This window comes from Maylandia zebra, linkage group LG17 (assembly GCF_041146795.1).
Source record: "Maylandia zebra isolate NMK-2024a linkage group LG17, Mzebra_GT3a, whole genome shotgun sequence".
In the NCBI taxonomy this organism is placed as follows: Eukaryota; Metazoa; Chordata; class Actinopteri; order Cichliformes; family Cichlidae; genus Maylandia; species Maylandia zebra.
The window spans coordinates 29,688,813-29,712,505 of NC_135183.1; the positions used below are offsets into that span (position 1 = coordinate 29,688,813).

The window sequence follows — 23,693 nt, forward strand, 5'->3', positions numbered from 1 at the left end:
GCCTGTTTTTCACTCGTCAAAGTTAGCATCTCATGTAGCAATGCAGTGACTTTACACAGGCCTAGAAAGCAGTTGGCAATTGTCTGCTAACCACTGGCTGCTAGGATTATTCCTTACTGGTTGCAAGAGGTTGCTGGCTTACGCTGTGAAATCAGTTGCTAAGCTCCAGTCATACATGTCTAGAGACCTGTCAGCTACCCCCTGTAATCAGCGATTGCCAGGGAAAAGTTGCTTACAATAGCTAATTGCAAAGAGGTTGCAAACAAACTGCCTTGTGAATGCCACTAACTGTGAAGACATGAAATATACTGAAATATGTTGATTTCTGTGGCAAAGCACCACTTACTTTGAAGGTGAACTGTCTCTGCTTCCAGTTTGTGTCATACTTTTTCCAGTTAGTTAGCATGTTTGCTGACAAATTGGAGCCTTCCATGCAAACTATGGGTGACAGCATCAATCTGCTAGCAACCAAAGCAATTGCAAAGAAGCTTTTGGTATGGCACCTGTTTGCAACAGAGTTCACCCTATTTGCCAGCACTAGCAATAGCAGAAGCTCCAAGCTTCAAAACTCTAGTCAATGTTTCATTTCAATGGAATATCCATGTACTGTACTATTTATGATATATAGTGGCGACTGGATCCTTGTTATCAAAATTCTCCTTGAGACCATGACTCCTTATGCTTTTGTTTACACAGACTTGCACTTTTTTTATCGAGCATACTTTTCGAACTCAGCTGCTTGTCTTTTGAACTGCAGATCCCAGCAGGAGAGATTTACGCCCATCCAAGCAGTGCTCACTGAACATTTTGATTTTTTGCTACGGGAAGCTCTGTTACAGATTCAATCCATTCACATAAAAAAAGAGGTTGAAAGGCTAAAAGGACACCATGAAATAACACCAAACAAAGGCACCATGAAAAAAAATCAATGTGGAAAAAGTGTTTTACTAATTATACAAAACAAGCTCTTCAGGGTGATGTATAGGATAGCAGAGTATTCCACTGGCACTTACCCTGTGGAAAGCTAATGCCTCTCAGGGGATGTATAACACCATCATAATAACACTCCAGTCCATTATACCTGAGGCCCTTTGCTGAAAATTGTTTCAATCATTTATGGTAGCTGTTGTTTCAATTATTGCTGAAATTGTTCCTGCTCAGAAACATAAATGATGGTTTGAATAATTAATTGATGTGATCATTTAACTGTTTAAGGTTTGTTTGCTGATAAAGTTTTACTGTAGAGTTCGAATTTATGCAAAGCTCAGTCAAACCAAAGACCTTGAACACCAAAGTTTGCACTTTGTATGTATGTGAATAAATGCTAACTGAAGCATGGCTGCACATACACTTCAATACATGCTTTGATCATGTATCTAAGCAACTGAAGTGTTGTGTGCCATTGGCTGTGTTTGATCGTGCATGTTTTTATTTATATCTGTGCATCAGTGCTTATAAATAGGTATTCTACGAGTGAGTGTTTGTGTGTACCTGTTAGGTTATGAACGCAGGTCTTGTGCATCTTGCCCATGAAGAGCTCCAGACCGATGATGGCATAGATGATGATGACGAAGAGGACCAGCAGGGCGATATGGAGCAGAGGAACCATGGCTTTGATTATGGAGTTCAACACTACCTGTAAACCTGCAGGAGGCACACATTTGCTAAGAATCCAAAAAGGCATATGAGAGTGTACAGAACATTTTAAAAAAGCATACAGTTCTTATAAAATCTGAGGATTGGAGACTTACTGTCATTAAAAATCATTACTGCCACCTCATATACCAGCATTGTCATAATGAATCACCATGCAAGCACTTAAGCTGGCTGTTATATTTCATCTGAAGCTTTAATATTGCTTTTGTACAGATATTCTACTGAAAAGTATGACTTCTATTAATTGTAGGCAAAGAAAAAAACATGGTATTTTTAAATGCAAATTTGTCTATGAGCAGAACACCTTTCCAGTTAAATTTAATAAATGCTTTAATGAACAAAAGCTCAGTGCTCTGCATATTAATAACTTAAAACAAGAGGAGCAAAAATATGTTGCTGCTGAAGAGGCGTAACAATACAAAAGGCAGTAGGAGAAATTGTGGGTTTATTTAACTGACTAATTTGTTAAAACAAACTAAATTAAAAACAAAAAAGCTCACAGGCTTGCACATATAGGCGAGACCAGTTTATCAGATTACACTTGTATTAATTTAATCAGTTACTCTTTTGAACTTTTTAAAACGCAACTGCAAAATTAGTGTGGTGTCATGGAGTGAGGAACACTTAGATAGTTGCTGGAACAGCAGTTTTTCCACTTTTCAGTCGTGAATAACTGGCATGGCTAAGACGTCTTGATTGTACAACCTCATGTTTTTCTTCCTTTAATGATCAGCCTTTAATAAAAAGATAATAAATTCCACAGCACATAAGCAACTGGACGCCATCTGTGCGCAAGTCAGCTGGCAAACACGCTGTTGATCAGTTGCCACGACTGCCATGACAGCCCAGTGATGTTGGACAGCGCACAACGGCACTCAGCACTTTTACACCAAATGACAAAGTGATAGCTGTGCACTTGCATCCTCTGCATTTGTCTGCAAGTGTAATGCACATAAAGGTGGAAACACACTATTTTCATTAAGAGTGTCTTCACAGACAAGTACGCACATAAATCGTCCAGTTCTGAAAGCCTCTGCATTTCTGACAAGAAGAAGACTGGGTGTGAGTATATGTGTGTCATCATGTGTGGCGTCAAGCACCAATGCAAGCTTCAATCTCTGGTCCATTCCACCCCCCACAACACCCAATCACCATTCACACCTGATCCCCAGAGCACCATTTGTGCTCCTGCTTTTCTCTCTTTCATTCTTCTTTTTTACTTCCATAGCTCTCAGTACTTACTCGGTACTCCAGAGACCAGTCTGAGGGGTCTGAGTACTCTGAATGCCCTCAGAGCCTTGACATCAAAGCCCGCCGCTTTCCCTCCAATAGGAGTAGCCCCATCCCCTTTTGTGGCCTGCTCCAAGATTGCACTGAATAACCTGTAAGACAGAAGGTAATGACTTCAATAACCATCAGTTTCACATTGACATCCCATTTCCACATACTAGAGAATCTATGAGAGAAAGAAAACAATAAAAGAGATACAGCTGTAAAGGCCCCACCACAGTTGGTGTCATTATGGCCATGTGTTTTACATCTTTGTTTGCCACTTTAGACATTGTCAGTAGTGTTGCACAATATCAGGTTTCAGTTGAAATAAAACTTTTTAAACACTTTTTTCATTAATTCTATACTAAATGAATCACCAGTGGAAACATTGCAATATAAGTGAAATGTGCTTACAGCAACCAAATTTGGGAACATATTTTTAGAAGGTAAAGGCCTGGTGAAGTCAACAGTGTCGTTTCACAATTTGACTCTTGAAGAAACTCGAAAGCAAAAAATAAAACAGCTTAGCAAGTTATCCTTCCAAGAAAACAATCGAAAATGTTTCATCTGTTCCTTCTGTCTTTCGCAGATAAGGAAATGTGAGGCATGTGGCTTTAATGATTTGACAGTCAGCTCCACAGATGCCTGTGCATGACTGTAGTGAAGAGAGCTGCACAGTCAGGTTATGTGGTACTATGCAGAAAAACTCTCTTTTAAAATGTCAAATGTATTTTTACACTGTTGCCCTTTTTAGTTATTACCCTCCATGAAAACAGAAACATCCAGCCAAGAAAGATTTAAGCAAGAACTGCTCATGAGTTTAAATTAATGGACTTTGACCAAAATGTGTGAACATTTTACTTTGGTGAAATTCAGGCCTGGGACTGATTTATTATAGTTTGGGTTACTGACTTTTAGTCAGAGTGACCAGTAATTACCAACCTTGGGACTGAAAGGACATCATTACAGAAAAGGGCCAAAACAGCTAAACAGGTGCACTCTGAGGATGGCCTTGATTTTGGATTTGAAGGGTCACAAGCCAATAAGGTTGGGCAGCACTGTTTTACTGTAGAGCAGTAAAAGTTTGTGGTAAATGTAAAGCGAAATGTCGTATAACAGTGCCCATGAGTGCAAACCGAGGTCGGTGAAGTCATAATTTCTCACATTGGTCTGCAAGAACTTGGGATGAAATACAACACCGATCCCATCAGGCAGGGTGTGGTGGAAAGCAGAGGCCAGTGCCCAGAAATGTCTTGAATGACATGATCAGCAATCACACTGTACTCTTCAGGCTTCCATACATATTTATCAGTGTAAAGCAGAAGTATAATCTTCAATGAAGAGCTAAATATGCTCATTTTAACGCTCCCCCCTTTTGTTAACTGATATCCCAATGAAATTATTGACATACATCCCTTTGGTGTAAGTGACTCACAAGCTTGAATTTATGTACGTCCAGCTGAGCTTATCGCTCTCCCCTTCCTGTCTCTGGCTCTCCGAGATCCTTTAGAAATCACCATACAATACCATTTTCCAGCTAGCGTGGCTCAAAGGCCAGTCAGTGGCACGTTAGTCAGGGAGAATTATCAATTAGCACAGATGAAATGGCCACTTGAAAAGGCCTCTCAAAACATATCTCCCTCTCTCCCTCTCACACTCTCTCTGCCTCTCTATTTCGCACTACCTCCCTCTCAATTTGATTAACTCTCTTTTCCTCTCTCTCCCCCTCTCTCTTGGTGGGAAGCACTCCTTTGAAACTGAGCACGAACAGTACGTCAGAGATTCACAATTTTGCACCACCAGCATGTTCTTTTGTTGTAGGGTGTTTAAAGGTAATTAGAGCCTTGGAGTGTAGCACCACATTGTGAGCTGTATAGATCCACAGCTAAAGATAGTACCAACCGCACGCATTCAGAAAGAGAAAAAAGGCTGAGAGGTCTCACAGAAGTCAAAATGTCAACATTTGGGTGTTTGTGTCGCTTGAGAAAAAAATATTTACACTTAATTATTACAGTTTTAAAAGCTTGAGCATGTTTAAATAGTGATTCTTGAAGCATGTAAATAACACTTGTAGCAAAGTGTGATAAAGTAAAAGCAGAGTCTCTGCTTCACATTTAGATGGCACTACAGTCCTTGATGCACTGACTCACAACTTTGAACTGATCATGTGTTATGCTGCAAATACACATACTTTACACCTTTAGATACCTTTGTTTGTTTGTTTGCTATCCTGCGAACAGAGAAAAATTGACTGACACATATTTGCGGATTTAAATAGTCTGTATATATCTACAGGTATTTATTTGTTCTTTCCTTTCTAAGTGAATTGAATTAATTTTATTTTTGTGTAGTTATCTGTGTGATTGTTTGGGCCTTGGCCAACTTTGCTTGGATCAGCTGGTTGTTGCGTTTGTGGTGTTCTAAACACGTGATATATTGAAGGATGTTTCTACTATATCTCCTTTTACATTTTTTATTTATTGGCATAAATTGTCATAAATGCTGATATCGACAGTTAATATCTACTGATAATATCAGCCCACTGATAAGCCTAATTTAGCTCATTTTGGTGTACGAGGTATGTGGAGTTGCTATCTAGTATTACTATCCTTCAAAGGCTCTGATTAATAGTCAAGTCTCTAGAACAGTGATTCCCACAGTGCAGATCAATGACTGTATAAAATCTTTTACACAGTCATTGTGCAGGAAGGAAACCCCTTGTGGGCTGTAATGGTACTGCAGGTGAGCTTCAGTAATAACAGAAGTATTTATATTTATATAAAGGTATGTATTTAGATAAAAAGTGGATCAAATCGGGTAATAAGAGATGGTAATGATATTGATCATTACCCTGATCTAAATTTAATGCTTTTATATTGAAGGTTTCCTCGAGTTTGGCCAGCCTAAGATACCACAGTTTATTCTTAGTGTATAAATTATTTACTTTTTTTCTTTTTCTTTTTTTTTTTTTACAAAAAGCTACGACTGACTCATGAAATATTATACCAAACCACAATACATTATATTATCTCTTATAAAAGCAAACATAGTCTATAAAACTCTTCGAACAAACTGTCACAAACTCTGCGCTTATAATATAAATGAATTGTTTTATAAATTGTTTTGTATGCGTGAAAGGAAAAGTTCTTTCCCAGCACGTTTTGTCATTCATCTTCAGTATCCAAAGGTGTATGGTACTCCTGTGTAATCTGAACATATATCTGTGTAAATACACACAAGTTTGCTTCACAATAATTTCTAACATTCTCCAAACAAGAAAAGTTCAATAGAGGAAACAAATTCTTTTTTGCGGGTCAGGCCATGAAAGTTTATTCACATCACATTCACTGTCGTCTTTAACTCGACAGCATGGAAAGTATTGCCTGTAGTGCCGAATCTGAGTGAAGTATAGTGAGTTTTTCCACAGGCTTTTTTTCCCTGTTTTTTTCCCCTCTTTTTGTTACAGTGTAAAGCAAAATATTCATTCAGCTTGTATTAATTCTGCCCAAATTTTACATCCTGGAGTACAGTAAGTGTCACGTGGTAGTTTTCTGACCCTGTAAATGCTGAACAAATGAAATAGATAATTTTTTTTTGCCTGAATCCTTCACTCTGTATTTTGTATTGATTACACCCTGAATACAAGGAGGGAAAGTAAAATGAAAGAAACATAAAATTGCATGGGGAAGGAGATGGACCTAATATATCTGAGGAAAAACAAAAGTGGAAAAAGTGATGACAAAGAGTGAAAGAGAGAAGTCAAAAATGAAGAAGCAAGGTATGTATGAATGCAGAGACCAAGGTTCTTAACATTTATTTTCCAATCTGATCTTTAAGTTACTAAAATTGAACGTGGGTCTTTTTTTTTTTAATTGTTAATGATTATTAAAAATGTGGATGGGGTATGGGGTACACATTTTTTTCTGTGTGACAGAAAAAGTTTGAAAACTGCTGAACTTGAGTCTCATTCATATTCATATTGCGCATGCACACATGAACACAGCCTGTTGAATTACTGAGCCTTAACTAATGACCTCTCAGGTAAGTGCCAGCCAAGTGTGGACCGTAGTATCTATGTGTGTGTGTGTGTGTGTGTGTGTGTGTGTGTGTGTGTGTGTGTGTCTGAGGTTGCTCAACACCAGGTACAAGCTCTTTCACCCATATGGTGAATAATCCAGAGGGAGTGAACTCTTGTCACTTCTCATCTATACACAGACACACAGACAGACTGGCAGTTAGATTCGCAAGGGCACAGAGACAAACAGCCACTTATGCACATAGCCACACAAACACCCAGCCACACACACTCCCTGCAGCTTGTGAAACAGAAGAATTTTGTGTTTGTTAGCTTTTCACATCTATTCTAGTGGATTTTATTTGGTTTCCAATTCAGTTAAATGTCAAGTTAAAACTGAGTTTGCATATTAGTGGAGTGCTTTCTAATGTGTTAGCTATTTAGCAAAGAAGTGGTTAGGATTAGGCAACATAAGCTGTTTGGGGGATATTAGGAAAGAATTATGATCATGTTCACCTTCACGACTGATTTACATAGCAGCAAAAAAGGAGCATACATGACCTTTGCACTGAATTCTGACTACCTCAAGTTAAAAACTAAAAATTTTGAAGTTATTCAGTATTCTCAGATCTAAATCTGAATTTGGGTGGGGGGGATATCTGAATTTGGAGACTGAAGAAAGAATTCAGACTTTAATCATCCAAGCTAATAAAATACACTAATCAAAAGTCAATAAGCTGTTTGGCATTGGCATAGGAGATTTGGTGTTCCCTCTGGGTGCAACCCTCATTCTCAACTCTACTGCTCATCTCTGCTGCTCAACTCTTAAATATGTTTACAAATGTGTCAAAGAAGAAGCAAAGTTACGACAAAGAAATAAACACAAATTTCCTTACATTTTGTGCCAAGTTTATATATATGTTCAGTGGGCCTAACCCTCTAGTATACATATTTTCTGAGCCTTTTGAGGCATCCATATCCAGTCCCCTATAACATTAATCATTAAATAGACTGATGTGTCATTCTGCATGACTCCAAATAGAGTCATGCAGTCAAACAGACGTGTATTTCGCCTTCTGAACTTCCTTTGGCAAGGTTGTAAGAGAAACAAAAATATTTGCAGGCATCAGTGCATTATAGTTGTAAATTAAATCATGTTACATTACAATAAAAGGCACAATTCACATCGAGAAAGAGACATGAACAGAGGGAGACAGACAGTGAGGGTAGATAACAGCTTAAGAGTGGCAAAGGTTGTGTTTATGCCATGGGCACTGGCACCATGTTTTCAGCCGATGGGATGTATGTGTGTGTGTGTGGTTGGTGTGTGTGTGTGTGTGTGGTTATAGGCTCAAGCCAAGCGTGTTCAGTTAGTGATGGCTAATATGAGTGAACACTTGACTTGCAATGAACAAGACTCACTGAATGTGCATGTCTGTGTGTTGGTGTATTTACAAAGGCTCCCTCCAGGCTGAGGGTGCTTTCGTGCACACACACACACACACACACACACACACACACACACACACACACACACACACACACACACACACACACACACACAGGCACACACGCTCAATTAGACCATCTTTATGGCATAAATGTAACTGTCAAGTCCAAAATTATGTACACACAGCACAGCTGGCAAGGGGGTCACACACACGCACACACACACACACACAAACACGCAGGCACGCACGCACACACACACACAAACTTAGGCAAAATGGATTTAGCAGATGGACTATGTTGCTGAGTTGCAGATAAAGAAAAACAGAGCAGAGCTTTGCTATCAGCATCTCACAAGCTAATCAGTTTAAGCTTCACCAATACACTGATGGCCAAAGTTTGCTGCAGCTTTAGCACAGATTTTCTGTGAACTAAAGAAAGCTTTGTCAGCAGACAATACTCCTCTCAAATGGCTACTACAGTAATCTTTCTAAAATACAACAAAATACTAAATATACTCGAGGTATTGTGAAAAAAGAGCATGCATATCCTCAATCAGCTTCCTAATTTAGAATTACTTTGTGTGCCAGCAGGTTGGACATTGCAAATCAAATAATTTTACTGTCACAAATAGAGAAAGTGTTCAATAACGCTGACAAGATCACAGCAGTTGCACTGATCCAGGCTATCAACACAGACAATTCGACTGTGAAAAATGAACATAATTTTGGCACAAACTGAACTTTTTATTTCAATGGTTGGATGTTAAAAAAAAAACACATGACTGTCGTGTTAAATTAGTAAATAAATTAACAGACTTCAGCTTCTCACCAAGGCCGTATATTTGTCTCTCTGTCGATGAGACGAGTCGAGCTGAATTTTACGAAACCTAGTGGAGATGTTGAGCAAGGAGGAGCAGTAGAAGAATCTATAAAATGTTAGTGCAGACCTGGATCACTTTCATTAAAATCGCAAAATATGGGATTGGCCTTGTAGAGTCTGTCTGAGCGCCCTTCTGGTTTTACAAACAGGAATTAGAGTAAAAGATGAGCTACAAGAGAAAATATAGCTGCTTCTTTGCCTTTGCAACTGAAAGTAAAGAAGGCCACGTGAAACGCTATCTTACTGTAATTTTGATAGATGCTAACACTATGACTACCTCTTACATTAGACAGAGGCTGCCAATTGACTTGGCTGTACTTCCATTGGTTGACAGTAATTATACTAAGGTACTATGATTAATTTGCTAATGATGTGCTGAGGTTGTGTGTGTCAGGTAGCTGTTGAAAAGAGACTATGCGTCACAATTACACAACTGAATCTATGAAATCTGCTTCATCTGTCAAACTTCATAGACTCACTTGGAGTAACAGAGAACCATCAAATAACACCTCGCAGTTTGTCTCTTTTCTGTGTGATTCTGATCGCTTACCCTACAACTACAATGATGAAGTCTAGCAGATTCCAGCCGTTCCTCAGGTAGGCGTTGGGGTGGAAGAGCAGGCCGTAGGCTATTACCTTCAGGAACGCCTCCACCGTGAAAATGATGAGGAACAGATACTCCACACGCTCCTGTGCAGACACAAACATAAAAAAGTCCATTTACTCATCTGAGGGGCATCATTGCAGCATGACATAAAACGAGCAACAGACACAGATAAAATCAGAGGTAATTATAAATGAAAATTTGAAATCAGATTAAATGCAAAGTTCATGTCGCAAAGGATTGAACTATGTGCAGTAAATCTTTTCATCGTGAGAGGTGGCTTATTGGAAAAAATTGACATGCTGTAGCACTATTATATACACACGTTCATTCACAATCATAAAACTTTTTTATTTTTCCCACATCAACTCTAAGGACATTGTATATGACTTGTGAGCACTCGCAGTGCTGGCTGCCTACTCTTTCAAATTTATCAGCCAGAACAAGATGTTCTGCTGCTGTTTATGTGGCTTCTGCTTTGTGCGCATGCATGCGTGTGTGCGTGCGCATGTTTGATTATTTATATGTTAACATGTATTTGTCTAACTTGTAATCGTGTACACAATCAAAGCATTTTGATTATTTAATCAAACTGGCTCTCTTCCTGTCCTACGACGTTACTGTCTGATGGAAGGAATGATTTCATGTGCACATGTATGCACACGCAAACACACAACGGGATTTTTACTACAGAGCTCCTCAGGGATTGTTGTCATATTGCCGACCCCAGCCTGACGGGGTCCTGGGAAATGTCCTGAAATGTCCTTGAAAGAGAGCAGGATCATATAACTTTCTGACTGTTGCAAAGTCGTAAACAATTCATCATCCACCTAATCCCTTTTCATATCTGATTTTAAATGTTTTGTCAAGTTTTTAAGGAAAATGAGATCAAAGCAATGCAGAAATCTATTTATTTCTTGCTGTGCAAATACAACATCCTATATATAGAATTATTCAACATCCTCTTGCTTTCTGCCCAGTTTCTTTCTTTCTTTCTTTTGGGGGTGGGTAATAAAAACATCTATCAATCCATCCATTCATTTTATTCCCTGCTCCTCCTCTTTTTCCCTCTATTTTCCCATGGATACATACACACAGCGGGCCAGAGGTTTGGGACAGAAGGCCAGGCAGGTCTCTCTAGGCTCCAGTCTCATCCCTGGGAAGAATCAGCTAAACCTGAAGAAGCTGTGTTTAAATTTACCAAAATATCTTCACAGGCTGACTGACAAAAGAGTTTAGGTTGGATTCCATCATTGACTTACATAACCACATACAATACAATACAATACAGCTTCTAAATTGTCCAATCCACTGGAATTATATGCCTTCAAGCCTGTTATTTCCTCTGATCAATGCTGACATTTTTCTCCTGACAGCTACAACACTGACGTCACTGACTGTGCAACACCTGAGTCACATGCTGGCCTTTGTGTTTTTAAATTTCTTTTTGTTTCTGGCTTGTTTTGAGGCTCTCAAATACTAAATCATTTGCACTGAGGGGAAACATCTTTTAAAACTTAAAACTGATAAGGAATAAGTGATTAGCAAGGATAAGAAAGATCTGTTTACCTCTGTCATAAAATGGACATGACATTGGTTTTGGAAAAAATAAAAATGTATTCTTCTGTAGATTATACAGCAGGGGTGTCGAACTCCAGGTCTCGAGAGCCGATGTCCTGCAGGTTTTAGATCTCACCCTGGGTCAAAACACCTGAACCAAATGATTAGTTCATTACCAGGCCTCTGGAGAACTTCAGGACATGTTGAGGAGGTCATTTAGCAATTTAAATCAGCTGTGTTGGATCAAGGACACATCTAAAACCTGCAGGACACCAGCCCTCGAGGCCTGGAGTTCAACACCGGTGTTTATACAGGGATGGCATTTTAAAACTGAATGCCAACCTTCTCATTGAGAATAAAATTTCTTATTCTTTAATGTATTTATTTGATTGTTGGTGATTTTAAGGACAGTACAAAGAGTGAACATTCTCAAATCATTGCTGAATGAAGGTTAAATGTTTGTAATGGTGTTTAATCCAAATCAGTCCGATCAGTCTATAATCGCTAAAGTGTTTCTAAAGTTAATGTTTATGTTGGAAAAACTTGTGTATACAGTAGCCGCATTAAGATTAGATGTTCAGGCTGATGGAAATCCGAAGGCCATCCAGCTAAACAAACAAGAAAAGACTACATCAGACTCCCATTAGGCCAGTTGCAGTGACACTTAACACAGCAATTTCCAGTACCATGGGAATCAGGCATTTTTCTAACCACTGATCTCACTTTTTCTCAAGTAGTTTTTTTCAAGTGTTTAAACTTGTTTTTTTTTTAAGAGCTCTATATAAGAGCCATCTCAAAAATGTCTCATGAATCACAGCTGCCAACACATTACAACTGCAAGAGGCTGATAAAAAACAAGAAAACTTGTCCTTTGCTTTCTTTTTTGTTCATAATGAAGCGATTAAACTTGTAAACCATGATTTTTCCCGCACTTAGAAATGCTCAAGTAACTTGACAGTCAAAGAAGTGACATGAATTATAATTCTGTGGATTTAAACAGGTTGAAACACAGAATACGTGAAAGGCGAGTCGATTTTTAGCCCAGGGATTCTGCGCCTCAGTCACCTGCTCAGAAAGCTGTCTTAAACTTGTTGTGCTCCTGCTCTCTACATTTCTAACCTTCACTCCTTTCAATTCAAGTCTGTTCAGCGTCTTTTTCAGCCCAAAAGTGTCCAGCTTAATGATAAAAACTGAGATTTTCACAGTCGACACCTGTTTTTTTTTTCTGCGTGCGCGTTTCGATTTCAAAGCCGGCAGAACTGATTTGGTTTAATATTCACCGTTTGTACCGTCGACCCTTCACCGCACAGTGGAGTGTTAGCAGTGTATGCGGAAGTAATTAATCTCACAAACACACACATCCTCCCTCTCGAATATACAAAAGCTCTCTATCACGCTCGCGCTCTCTCAAAGATACACACACCCGAGCTGTGTATCTGCTGGTGACAGGCAGACAGTGCGGCGCTCAGAAACATAAAACAAAGAAAAACATCTGGTAGGAACAGCTTAGCCTGACACACATACACACACACACACACACACACACACAGAAAACACACACTTCCTCCTTTCCTTCAATTCATCCAGTCCTGTAAAGGGCAAAATCCAAAGGGGCAAGACTAATTTGGTTAGTGACTGGAAAAAGACGAGAGAAGATGAGAGTACACGAGGAAGAGCGGCAGACTATAGAGACAGAGAGAGCGAGAAAAGAAAGCAGACAGAATGACCGAAAGGTAAGCATGTGGGGGCAATAATTCAGTTAACTGTGATAGGTCAACCAAACCACCTATCCATCAACTAGGCCAATCAGATTATAGTATCGACATTCTACCATAGCGCAGACATTGTTTCCATTTGCAATGACCTTCTGTGTTTGTGTGTATGCTGCAAGACAGGATTAGCTATTAAGCTGCTTTTGAAGGAACCCACAGATATATCGCACTGTGTGTGTGTGTGTGTTAAGGCATGTGTGTGCAAGAAGAAGACAAAAAAAGTATCATATCGAAAGTATTACAACAGCACAAATCAGTACCACAGAAGAAATATCCTATTCTTCACTTGTCCCTGCCAAATTCTGACCCGATCATCTGAATGTTGCAGCACAAATCAAGACACATTAGACCAGCCAGTAATGTTCTAATCTTCAGCTTTTGTGTACTTATGTGAACTGAAGCCTCAGGTGTGGCATCCGGTGTGGTCTTCTGCTGCTGTAGCCCATCTGCCTCAAGGTTTGAAGTGTTGTGCATTCAGAGATGCTCTTCTGCATGACTTGGTTGCAATCAGTAGATGGTTTAATTGCCTTTCTATAAGTCTGCAGCAATCTTCACATTCTCCTCTGACCTCTGGCATCAACAGCCCATTTTCTCTCAGAGAACTGATGCTCACTGGAGATTTCCTCTTATTTAGACAAATTTTTGTAAACCCTAGAGATGGTTGTGCAAGAAGCTCCCAGTTGATTAGCAGTTTTTGAAACACTCGGACTAGCCTTTTTGGCATAGGATAGTGAGCTGTCTAGGATGACACCAAGGCTCTTAACCTGAGGTGAAACGAAAACTGCGAAGTTGTCATTAGTGAATGTGAAATGATTTGGTGCCACTTAAATCATCTTTCTTCCACATGCTGGTGTTTGGTTTGATCTTCAGCATGTCTACTTGACATCCACAAATGCAGTTATATAACTGGACAAAAGGTAAGAAAGGAAAGAAAGGAAAGGAGGACCAAGGTTATTAAGGCCCTTGAAGGTGAGGAGAAGAAGCTTGTATACTATTTGGAAGTTCCTGAAGGATAGGGATGATGTGCTGGTAGGACGGGGTTCTGGTAATAATGCGGGCAGTTTTGAACCAATTGAAGCGTATGGAGGGATTTTTGGAGGAGACCATCTAAGAGTCAATTACAATAGTCAACGCAGGAGGTAACGACACTATGAACAAGAACGGACGCCGACTGAGTGGAAAGAGAAGGATGTAATCGGTTAATGGTGTGTAGACGGAAATAGGCAGAATGAGTGAGATCACTGATGTGAGATTTATAGGATAGTGAGCTGTCTAGGATGACACCAAGGCTCTTAACCCGAGGTGAAACGAAAACCACAAAGGTTCAATAGTGAAAGTGAAATGATTTGCCTTTAGTAGGTTGGATTTGGAGCTGATACGGATTTCAGTTTTATGCTGATTGAGCTTAAGAAAATTTGAGCTGAACCGGGATTTTAATTCAGATAAACATTCTGGAGGAATCAGGCCTGCAGGAGAGATATAACTGGGTGTCATTAGCAAAATAATAAAAGTGAAGATCAAATTTATTGACAATGGTACCAAAAGGGAGGATGTATATTATGAAGAGAAGAGGGCCTGAGACTGAACCTTGGGGTAAACCAAAAGTGACTGGGAATAGACGAGAGCAGAATGATTTAAATTGAATAAACTGGGAACGGTCAAGGAGATATGATTGGAACCCGGTTAGGGGTGTGTCGGAGATGCCAAGAGAGGATAGTCTGTTTAGAAGGATGGAGTGAGAGAAAGTGTCAAAGGCTGAAAGATCATTAGTAACTTTAAGTAAAGCAGATGTACTGTGACATGAGCGAAAGCCAGATTGAAACCTCTCGTATATATTATTATAAACCAGGTGTGAATGAAGTTGAGCAGTTGTACTGCTGCTGCGCTTAATCAAGTTACAGTGTAGCAGGAGCAGTAGTTCCAGTTAATTAATGTTATCAGGTGAAGCAGTATGACTTTATAACTTTTCTCTAATTTGTTTTTTCCTTTTAAAGACTTTTACATACAGTAAGGGGTTAAATTTAGCCCAATAAGTTGGTGGGAAAAACCTGTTAATCATTTCATTTATTTTTTACAGCGCTTTAGATTTAGGTTACGATGTTGTAAAAGTTTGCACATTAGAATTATTAATATAGTTTGCAGGGGTGAAGGGGGTGGGAGTTGTTTAAACCTATGTTTTCTAATCTGATTTGATTCCACAATCTACCTTTGGAATTATTGTTGATACTCTTAAAAATAACTGCTGAAATAACTGCCCAGAGGAGTTGTTAAGATGCACGGCTGAGTGGCAAGACTTGCTTCTTGAAAGACTTTGGTAAAGTAATATCAATACCCAACACCCTAAACAGATGGAAATTCTTTAAACGACGTGGGTTCTATATGTAAGTCATATGCTCAACACCTACATCAGACTGAACTAGCAACCACCTCTTTCCTATATGAAGCCAACCAAAAGCCCATGTGAGGCTGCAGATAACAATATTAGAAGCTCAGACAAAAAAGTAAGAGGATGATGCTTTGAATTCGAGCTCTTTTAACCCCAAGTAAAGTTAGGGCCACACCTGAGGCTCTGTCTTCTTCTCTAAGTGTCAACTCCTCCTCTCCCAATTATTTTTCTCTATCCCTCTCTCAGTTTCTCATTCCTCTCTTCTACATCTTCATCTCTTTCTTTCTCTCTATCTCTGTGGGTGCCAACAAGAAGTTACCATAGAGACCAAGATGGGTTTCTACGTTACCATGGAAACTGTGGGCTGCAACAGCAGCGGCAGCAGACTTTCTCTTCCTCTCTCTCTCTCTCTCTCTCTCTCTCTCTCTCTCACACACACACACACACACACACACACACACACACACACACACACACACACACACACACACACACACATACAGATGACACTGATCAGTACAGTACTAAGAATATCCACAGCACATAGTTCTAATTACTACTCTTCTATCAGCATTCAAACTTCCTATTGTAAGTCTTTGTGCACTTATGTATACCAGCAACAGCTCCTGTATGAAATCATGTGCTCATCTCTGATGCAGTCATCATGTGTTATACTTGCCACATTTTACCTTTTACTTACCACCAGCAGATTGGACTTAGTCTCATATAAAACTTTAGCGTCACTTTACACAGCCCTTTCATCTATAACATTAAACTTAGCCAGTTCGGTATGGATGACCATGAGCACGTCTTTGCCAGTAGAAAGGCAAAAAGTGACCATATTTCAGACCTCTGTCTCAGGTGAAATAAACAATTCAGGCTGTCACTCTCATCCCATGACCTGTTCTTAATGACTTAATGCACTGTTAGTGCAAGGTACAGTTAAGGTCCAAAGTTGACCATGAGTGGGCCAGAACAGATCCTTAAGTGGGCTCACGAGCCATAAGTTTGACACTTGTGATCTACAGAATAATGTAACACAAAATCATTGGATGTTGAATGCCAAGATGATCCTACACTGCTTCAATAATGTTGAGGTCCAGCATCTGGGTAGACAAATCCAAGACTCCTTTTTTTTTTTTTTTTTTTTTTTTTAATTTTTTATTCTTTTTATTTTATTTTTTATTTTTTGGGGGGGATGCTTTTCGCATTTCTTAAGGACATGATATTGTTTATCTGCTTTTCAGGGCTGCAACTTCTTCTTTTTGCCTCCTATTGTTCAGTTTCCTCAACATTCCAACATTCAACCAAAACATTACTTTGAAATTGGTCAGGTACAAGGCCTGGACTAAAAATAAGTGAGAAAACAGTCGATGACTGACCTTCAAAACCTTCAAAAAACTATTGCTCAATATCAATTTAAAAAATATGAATAAAGTCGGATTCTTTGTAAGCAAAGTTTTCTTTTTCCATCATGTCTTTATTCACATCACATCATCTGTCACAGTTGTAAAGGGCTGCTTGAAAATGAAAAAAATAAATCCTAATCTAAGTTACATTTAGATGCCAATTATTTAACATAATTAATCATTAACTTTATAAACAATATGAATTTAATGAAATCAAAAACACCAATTTCTACTTGGGTTTTTGGAACTTAATTGTGTAGACAGTGAGGCACTTTTTCCTGTGCTCACTGCCTGATAAAACAGATCTCCAAGCAGAAATAAACACCAGAAGAAAAGAAAGAAAATTTCAGCATATTCTGCAGTTTTCTGTAATATAAAGGTCAACCTTCAACCTTTAACTTAGTCTAAATTATGCTAGGTTATACTACAAGTTCAATATGGCTTTGAATCCATTCCCTTTAATGTAACTGACTAATTCTGAGCTTTTAGTGAGACACTAGGTTTGGTTTACTGAATATATATGACAGTAAGAGCACGAGTGCTTATGTTCTACATAATTAAAGGTTGACACATGGGAAGGGGACAAAACAAGATGTAAGGAGGTCTACATAATATGTAATTATGATATCCAGAAGCCTTCAGCTACAGCGTGTGTTCAGCAAACATAGCTTAGCAAATATTATGATTTCATTTGAAAAAAAGACCAACCAACACTGCTTTGATATATTCAAGCTGTAAGCGGTGGCATCTCTGCCACTTACAGGTGATTGCAATTATTTTTAGAGATTTTCCTGGTAACAACTTTATAAATAGTCTATTATTGCACAACTACAGTCTCTTAGTTGTTGAGAGGCCACAGATCTGAACACAGTGGTAACATGCTGCATAACATGTTTAAATCAAGACTAAATTATAAAATTCAGTTCCAGTCTGTGGGACTCTGGCAGGAATTACATCTTGTCTTCATGCATCCAGCTGGAGAGAGATGACAAGAAAAGGGATCTATACTTATCAAGGGTCATGACCCCTGATCTACAGTTATAGATCAATGATAGATCACACACATACAGTCACTCACACAAGCAGGTAGGCCCAAGCTTACAGTAATATGGCTGATGAACTTTTGTCTATGACTGGAAAAATACTAGACTGTCATTGTTTATTTCCTGCAGTATACAGAATATCAAAGTTTACATAAAGACAAAAAACTCCAGTTTCTAGGCAACTAGCCCTGTAACTACCAAATAAGAAAAGCAAGAGAGAAAAGAAGACAGGAGGAAAGTATGAAAGAAAAAAAGCAAGCACGAAAAAAAGGAAAAGCATGAAAACAAGAAGGGAAGAAAGAAAGGAAATTGAGACATTTGTATCCATGCAACAAACGTCTTGACACGCAATCCGTCTGTGGAGGTTGATTATCATGAGACTTGTGTGTCTAATGTGATAAAAATGATTCACATTTGTCTTTCCATAACAATTTTTACAAACACAGATGACATGCTGTGTTCTCTCATGCTGGTCCAGGGAGTTTGCACATTTCAGCTGTAGCTTTTTTTTTTAAAGGCAACTTTTAGGGGAAGAAATGACATAATACGAAGAAAGAATGCAGAGTGATGAGTATTGTGAAGGGCTGAGATTTATTTCATACTGTTGGTATGTCAGTATATGCAGTCATTTCAGAGTTTGAATACCAGCTGGCTGAGGCATTTCTATGTGGCGTTTACTCTGGATTCCTCTCACTGTCAAAGACATGCATGTTACATTAACTGGGGAACTAAACTGGACCGATAGTTTGAAATAATCTTTATTTACTTCATACCACTTTATACATCAATCTATTAACGGTATGAAACAAGCTATTTTTGGCTCCTGGCCCTCTAAACCACCTTTCTTCTTATCAGTTGCTCTTTCTGTTCAAAAGTATAGACGTTCTTCACATAACTAGTTTATGTGTAATAATTACTTCCCCTTAAATGCGTTATACCTCTGGAGACAACTGTACTGTGCTAAGAATATGATCTTTGACATCGAAGAGAAGAAAAAACTACGAGTTTTTAGAGCTTCTTGCTCACTGGGATTACATGTATACAAGCCTCTTAATTTAAAACTGTGACCAAACTCAATATGAACGTACACAACGTATAACAATATCCTCTGTTTTTCTGAGGTAGTTCTTTCTTAATTTATAAACTGATCTCACTTTTACACACTACACACAGAGAGATTAAATATGTCAATAAACCACATCCCAGCTGAAATTTCTTGTGGAAACCAGACAGCAAGTAGCATCAAGTTCTTATTCCTCTAAATAAATAATTGATTCATTCCTTTATGCTCTTAAGCTGTCTCTCTTCCTTTGAGTTAAAATGTTGGCAGCCTATCCCAGAATGCATCTGGAAGAAGTTTCAGAAATAACTTAACACACAAGTAGTCTTACATCCATAAAGCCATAAAGCCAAGCAAAAGTCAAACTGACCTTTGACAGAGACAAAACATTTAAAGTCATCTTCAAATATAGACCAAAGAGCAGAAAACCAGAGACGAGAAAATGTTTAGAAGGCTATCAACGTAAGCAGAGAACTGAAAAAGAACCAGAGTAATTGGTCTAAAAATAAAAGAACACAGGGGCATAAATCATGTAATATAGACAGCCAGTGTGTGTGTGTGACTTAGAAAGTGTTGATAAATGTGTGTACACTAGTTGATGTCTGGGAGGAGGTAACTGGTACCCTTGAGAGATGAGAAGGAGAGAAAGAAAGCTGGAGATTGCAGAAAGAAAAAGAAAGATACTGTACATAATAGGAAGAAAATTAAAAAAACACCAGATGAAAGGTTGGAGAAGCGAGTCTTCCTGGTTTTTTCCACTACCTCCTTTCCAGCTTACACACTCCCTTTCCTTTCTCCCGATCAATTGAAACATGCTACCCCTCCACTTCTGCATTCCGTTGAGTGTGTTGTGCCTGACTTATCACGACTTCGCCTGCGTCCTGCCTCACCACGCAGGGAGACAGATGCTGCACACAGACACACACACACATAAAAGTCACAGTCCTGAGTTTGGAGTTCACGTTCACACCCTCCCACGCACGTATACGCTCACAATACACACAGATTTGTGCGTGCAAGGGGACACACATGCAAAGGTACAAATGAAGACAAAGTGAAGTGAGACGCAGGATCACTGTAGTGCATCAAGATCAGAGTAGCTGCTTGCTAAACTGGCAGGAAGAGATAGATTACTATACTTTATGACTCATGATACAGAATGAGTGTGTGTGTGTGCGTGCGTGCATGTGAGTCATCTAATATGCCTCTTGGGCTGATCATGCTGCTGTGACTTCTAAGGAGCGCGGAGAGACTGAAAGGTGGTATAGAATGACAAGACCTCACCACAGCATAGCAATGATGCTATTTTTAATATAGAATATTAAAAATAGCATCATTATTCGTCAATCTCTTACAAATGTCGCCTGATTATAGTTGCACTTCACTTCTGTCTTATGTGAACATGCCAGTTTTGTGCACACGTCTACAGGAATACGAGTACTACAATAAAGTCAAGTCTACAGTAAAAACGAATAAACTGAGAACACAGGAAATCAAAGTAACTCTTAAACATCTCGGACTGCCAACTGGAATAAATGGGGGATTTAAATACGCCAGTATGTGCAGTATGGGCTTGGTTTGTCACCCCAAAGCTTTCTGTTCATATCCACCTTTACATCGTTTTGTCCTTTTTTTTTAGATTCTTCTCAATTCTCAATCAGTTTCCTGTCTTCACAATAAGACGATGTAGAAAGAAAATGGCTGAAGCAACAGACAAATCACTTAAAGAAAGAAAGAGGACGTCGCTGGTGTCGTTCTCCTCCTGGCATCAACTGAACCGAGTAATCAGAAAAAAAGACTACCCTGAAAAACCAACGATTAGAATTCTTAAAAAGAATATCAAAACTACTCAAACTATCCAAAACTATAACACAAGATTTGCGATGACAAACCCAATTGTAACTATTATTCACAATGACGCCAGCATAGGACGGCATTAACCACACGCACATACGGCGATGATGTGGGATATGCACTATATGTGATGGAGGACTGAGTTTTGCCTTCTAGTTCTTTGCCAACTGAGATCAAACATAACATGAGTATGTGCCCGCTGATGTGCTGACATAAGTTTTCCTCAGATATGATCCAGGATGGGCCGGCAACCGTGAAAATGCTGTTCAGTGAAGCTGTGATACTTTTTAATCTTTCAATGACGGACAGAATTTTTAAAAACAGAAATAAATCCAACTCCTCAGGTTTACACAGAGTGTGATGCTTATGCATTTGCAAGGCGAATAATGAATATTTTAACATATTTTATATATTACTTTCAGTATTGGTAGTAGTCAGTACTGTGCCTTTAATACCTTTTGGGTTCTAGCTCACTGTATGAACGAGTGACCATAAAAGAAGAAATATTGGTGGCTGCCAGCAATAACCCCCAGCCCCCTACATTAACTTGTTCTCAAGTTATTGCATGCTCAAGATTTTCAGAAAGCTTTACCTCTGACCTTGAGGTCAAGGTCACTATGATTCAAATTCATCTGTTGCTCACACTTGGGGAAAAGGGTAACACCACCTGGGTCTGGGTGCAGTTCCCCCCCCTCCAGGAGCAAGGGTACCTAGACCCGGGGCTTAGAGTACGCTTGGGGAGTGTGATCGTGTGTACAGCGTCTCTTTATGTCTGTCTCCACGTTGGTTGAGTGTGGAGTAAGTGTATATGAGAGCATGAGGGTGGGAATGGATGTTTGTATATGTGTGTGCCTGTATGTCTGTGTCTATATGTCAGGTTGGGTGTCAGGCGCCACCTCTCTGGGGACATCTTAGGCCCTCCAAAGTATGGAGGCCTATCTCCCCCTACCACCACTTCCCCTGCCAGTGGCGGACTCCCTCAGACGTCGGTGCGTTGGTGGTTCTTTGTGTCCGGGGATGGGCGTCCAGGTACACACCGGCTCACTACTTGGCGGCCGCTTATCGGGGCCTGGAGCCTGGGGCTTGCTCGGGCCACTTCGGAGGTGGGGTGCCCCCGGCCTCTCGGCCTGGGGCTCGGTCACTCAGGCATGGCTGGCTGCCGGCGGAGCTCACGGGTGCGTCACTGCAACTCCCCCTGGCTTCTGCTCCGCGGCTGCTGAGTGAGCCCTCATCTGGGACTCTCCTCAGCTCTTTCTGGGACAGTGGCGCGGCTGCCCCTCTGTTGGTCTTCCTTGGTCTCTTGTGTTCTGGGGCCTCTGGATGTCTGGAGTTTTGATCTCCTCCATACCTGCTTCATGCCCTGGAGGACGGGGCTGTGGCCCCCCCACACCCTCTAGCAGATCATTACATGAAGGAACCTTTTAAAAAACAAAAAACAAGCGCGTCCATGCTCACAGGTGTACACACGGGTGATCACACCCACAAACTACACCCTTTTTGGCTCCTACCTCAAAGCACACTGTGTTCTGTTGATCTTATGTGCTGCACAATAATGTTTAATATTTAGTATTTACTGTCATATTCCCATATATCATTGTGATGTTGTTTATTCTATTACTCTTGTTCTCTTCTGCTTGTTTTCTTTTTTCTTTCTCAGCAGGTGACCCAGGTGATTGATATATGCTTTTTTTTTCTTTTTTTCTTCTTTTTTTTCTTTTTCTGCTCATTCTGTTGGTTTTTGGTTTTTGCCCTTCTCCCCCGTCCCTCTTCTCAGCTGTTTCTCTTTCCCTCTTTCTTTCTCCCCTTCTTTCCCCCAGTCAAGTCTGTCCCATGTTCAGTAAGTGAAAATAAAATAAACAATAAAAGGTGAATCAAATGGACCATTATGGCAAGGCTGGGATGGTCAATTTGGTAAAGTAAATCCGTTGGGCATCTTTCTTTGCCTTTAGACAACAATTCTGATGGCAAAAGAGCCAAACGGGACAGGCAAAAAACCAAAAAAAAACAAAAAACAAAAACAGAGCAGGAAGGATTTTTGCAGCAATGACCAGCTACAGCCAAATGACTGCTGTCCTCGCTTCAGAAATTTAGGAAATATTTAAGATAAAAAGTAGGTATTGATAACTCCCCTCTAAATGTTTCAGGTCTGAAGCATTCCAGATTATATGTTTATTCAGTCACACATTTTATATTTTGCTTTATAGTCACTAAACGCCACTTTATTTCCTGCTTTTTCATTTCCTATTGATATTCACACTGAGTGCCAGGGCACTACACTGTGCCACAACAAAACTGTTTCCCCTCTTGTTGAATAAAAGAAAAAAATCCTAGAGGAAACACTGTTCTGTCCATGTTGATTTGCTCCTATCAGAAGCAAGCACACCACTCTATCTCCCCGCAGAGGGCTCGAGCAGCCCTGCCTGGGAATGTATGTGCGCTTGTTTGCATTTTTGTTAGAATTGCTCCATCATTCCTCCGCTGGTTAATGTTCAGTGGAGCGAGACCAGAGCACAACACGGTGAAAATAGAGAAACAGAGATACAATGGGAAAACACTGACATGTGTGGCTTGGCTGTGTGTGTGTGTGTGTGTGTGTGTGTGTGTGTGTGTGTGTGTGTGTGTGTGTGTGTGTGTGTGTGTGTGTGTGTGTGTGTGAAAAAGAATAAATAACACTGAGGTGTACCAATCTCATACAGCTATAAAAGCACTGCAACAGATATGTCAATTATTT

At 39.7% G+C, this 23,693-nt stretch overlaps 1 protein-coding gene across 5 annotated transcripts in view; it reads right to left on the reverse strand.

Annotated features, from left to right (window-relative positions):
* Positions 1–23,693, reverse strand: part of cacna1c (calcium channel, voltage-dependent, L type, alpha 1C subunit) — a 222,474-nt gene that overhangs the window by 72,547 nt on the left and 126,234 nt on the right. For all 5 annotated transcript variants that reach the window (XM_076875492.1, XM_076875491.1, XM_076875490.1 and 2 more), the window contains exons 4-6: positions 9,825–9,964; positions 2,899–3,038; positions 1,492–1,644 (exon numbers count right to left, since the gene is read on the reverse strand). In XM_076875492.1, coding sequence (XP_076731607.1) covers positions 1,492–1,644; positions 2,899–3,038; positions 9,825–9,964 — 433 coding nt within the window. The remainder of the gene's footprint in view (positions 1–1,491; positions 1,645–2,898; positions 3,039–9,824; positions 9,965–23,693) is intronic.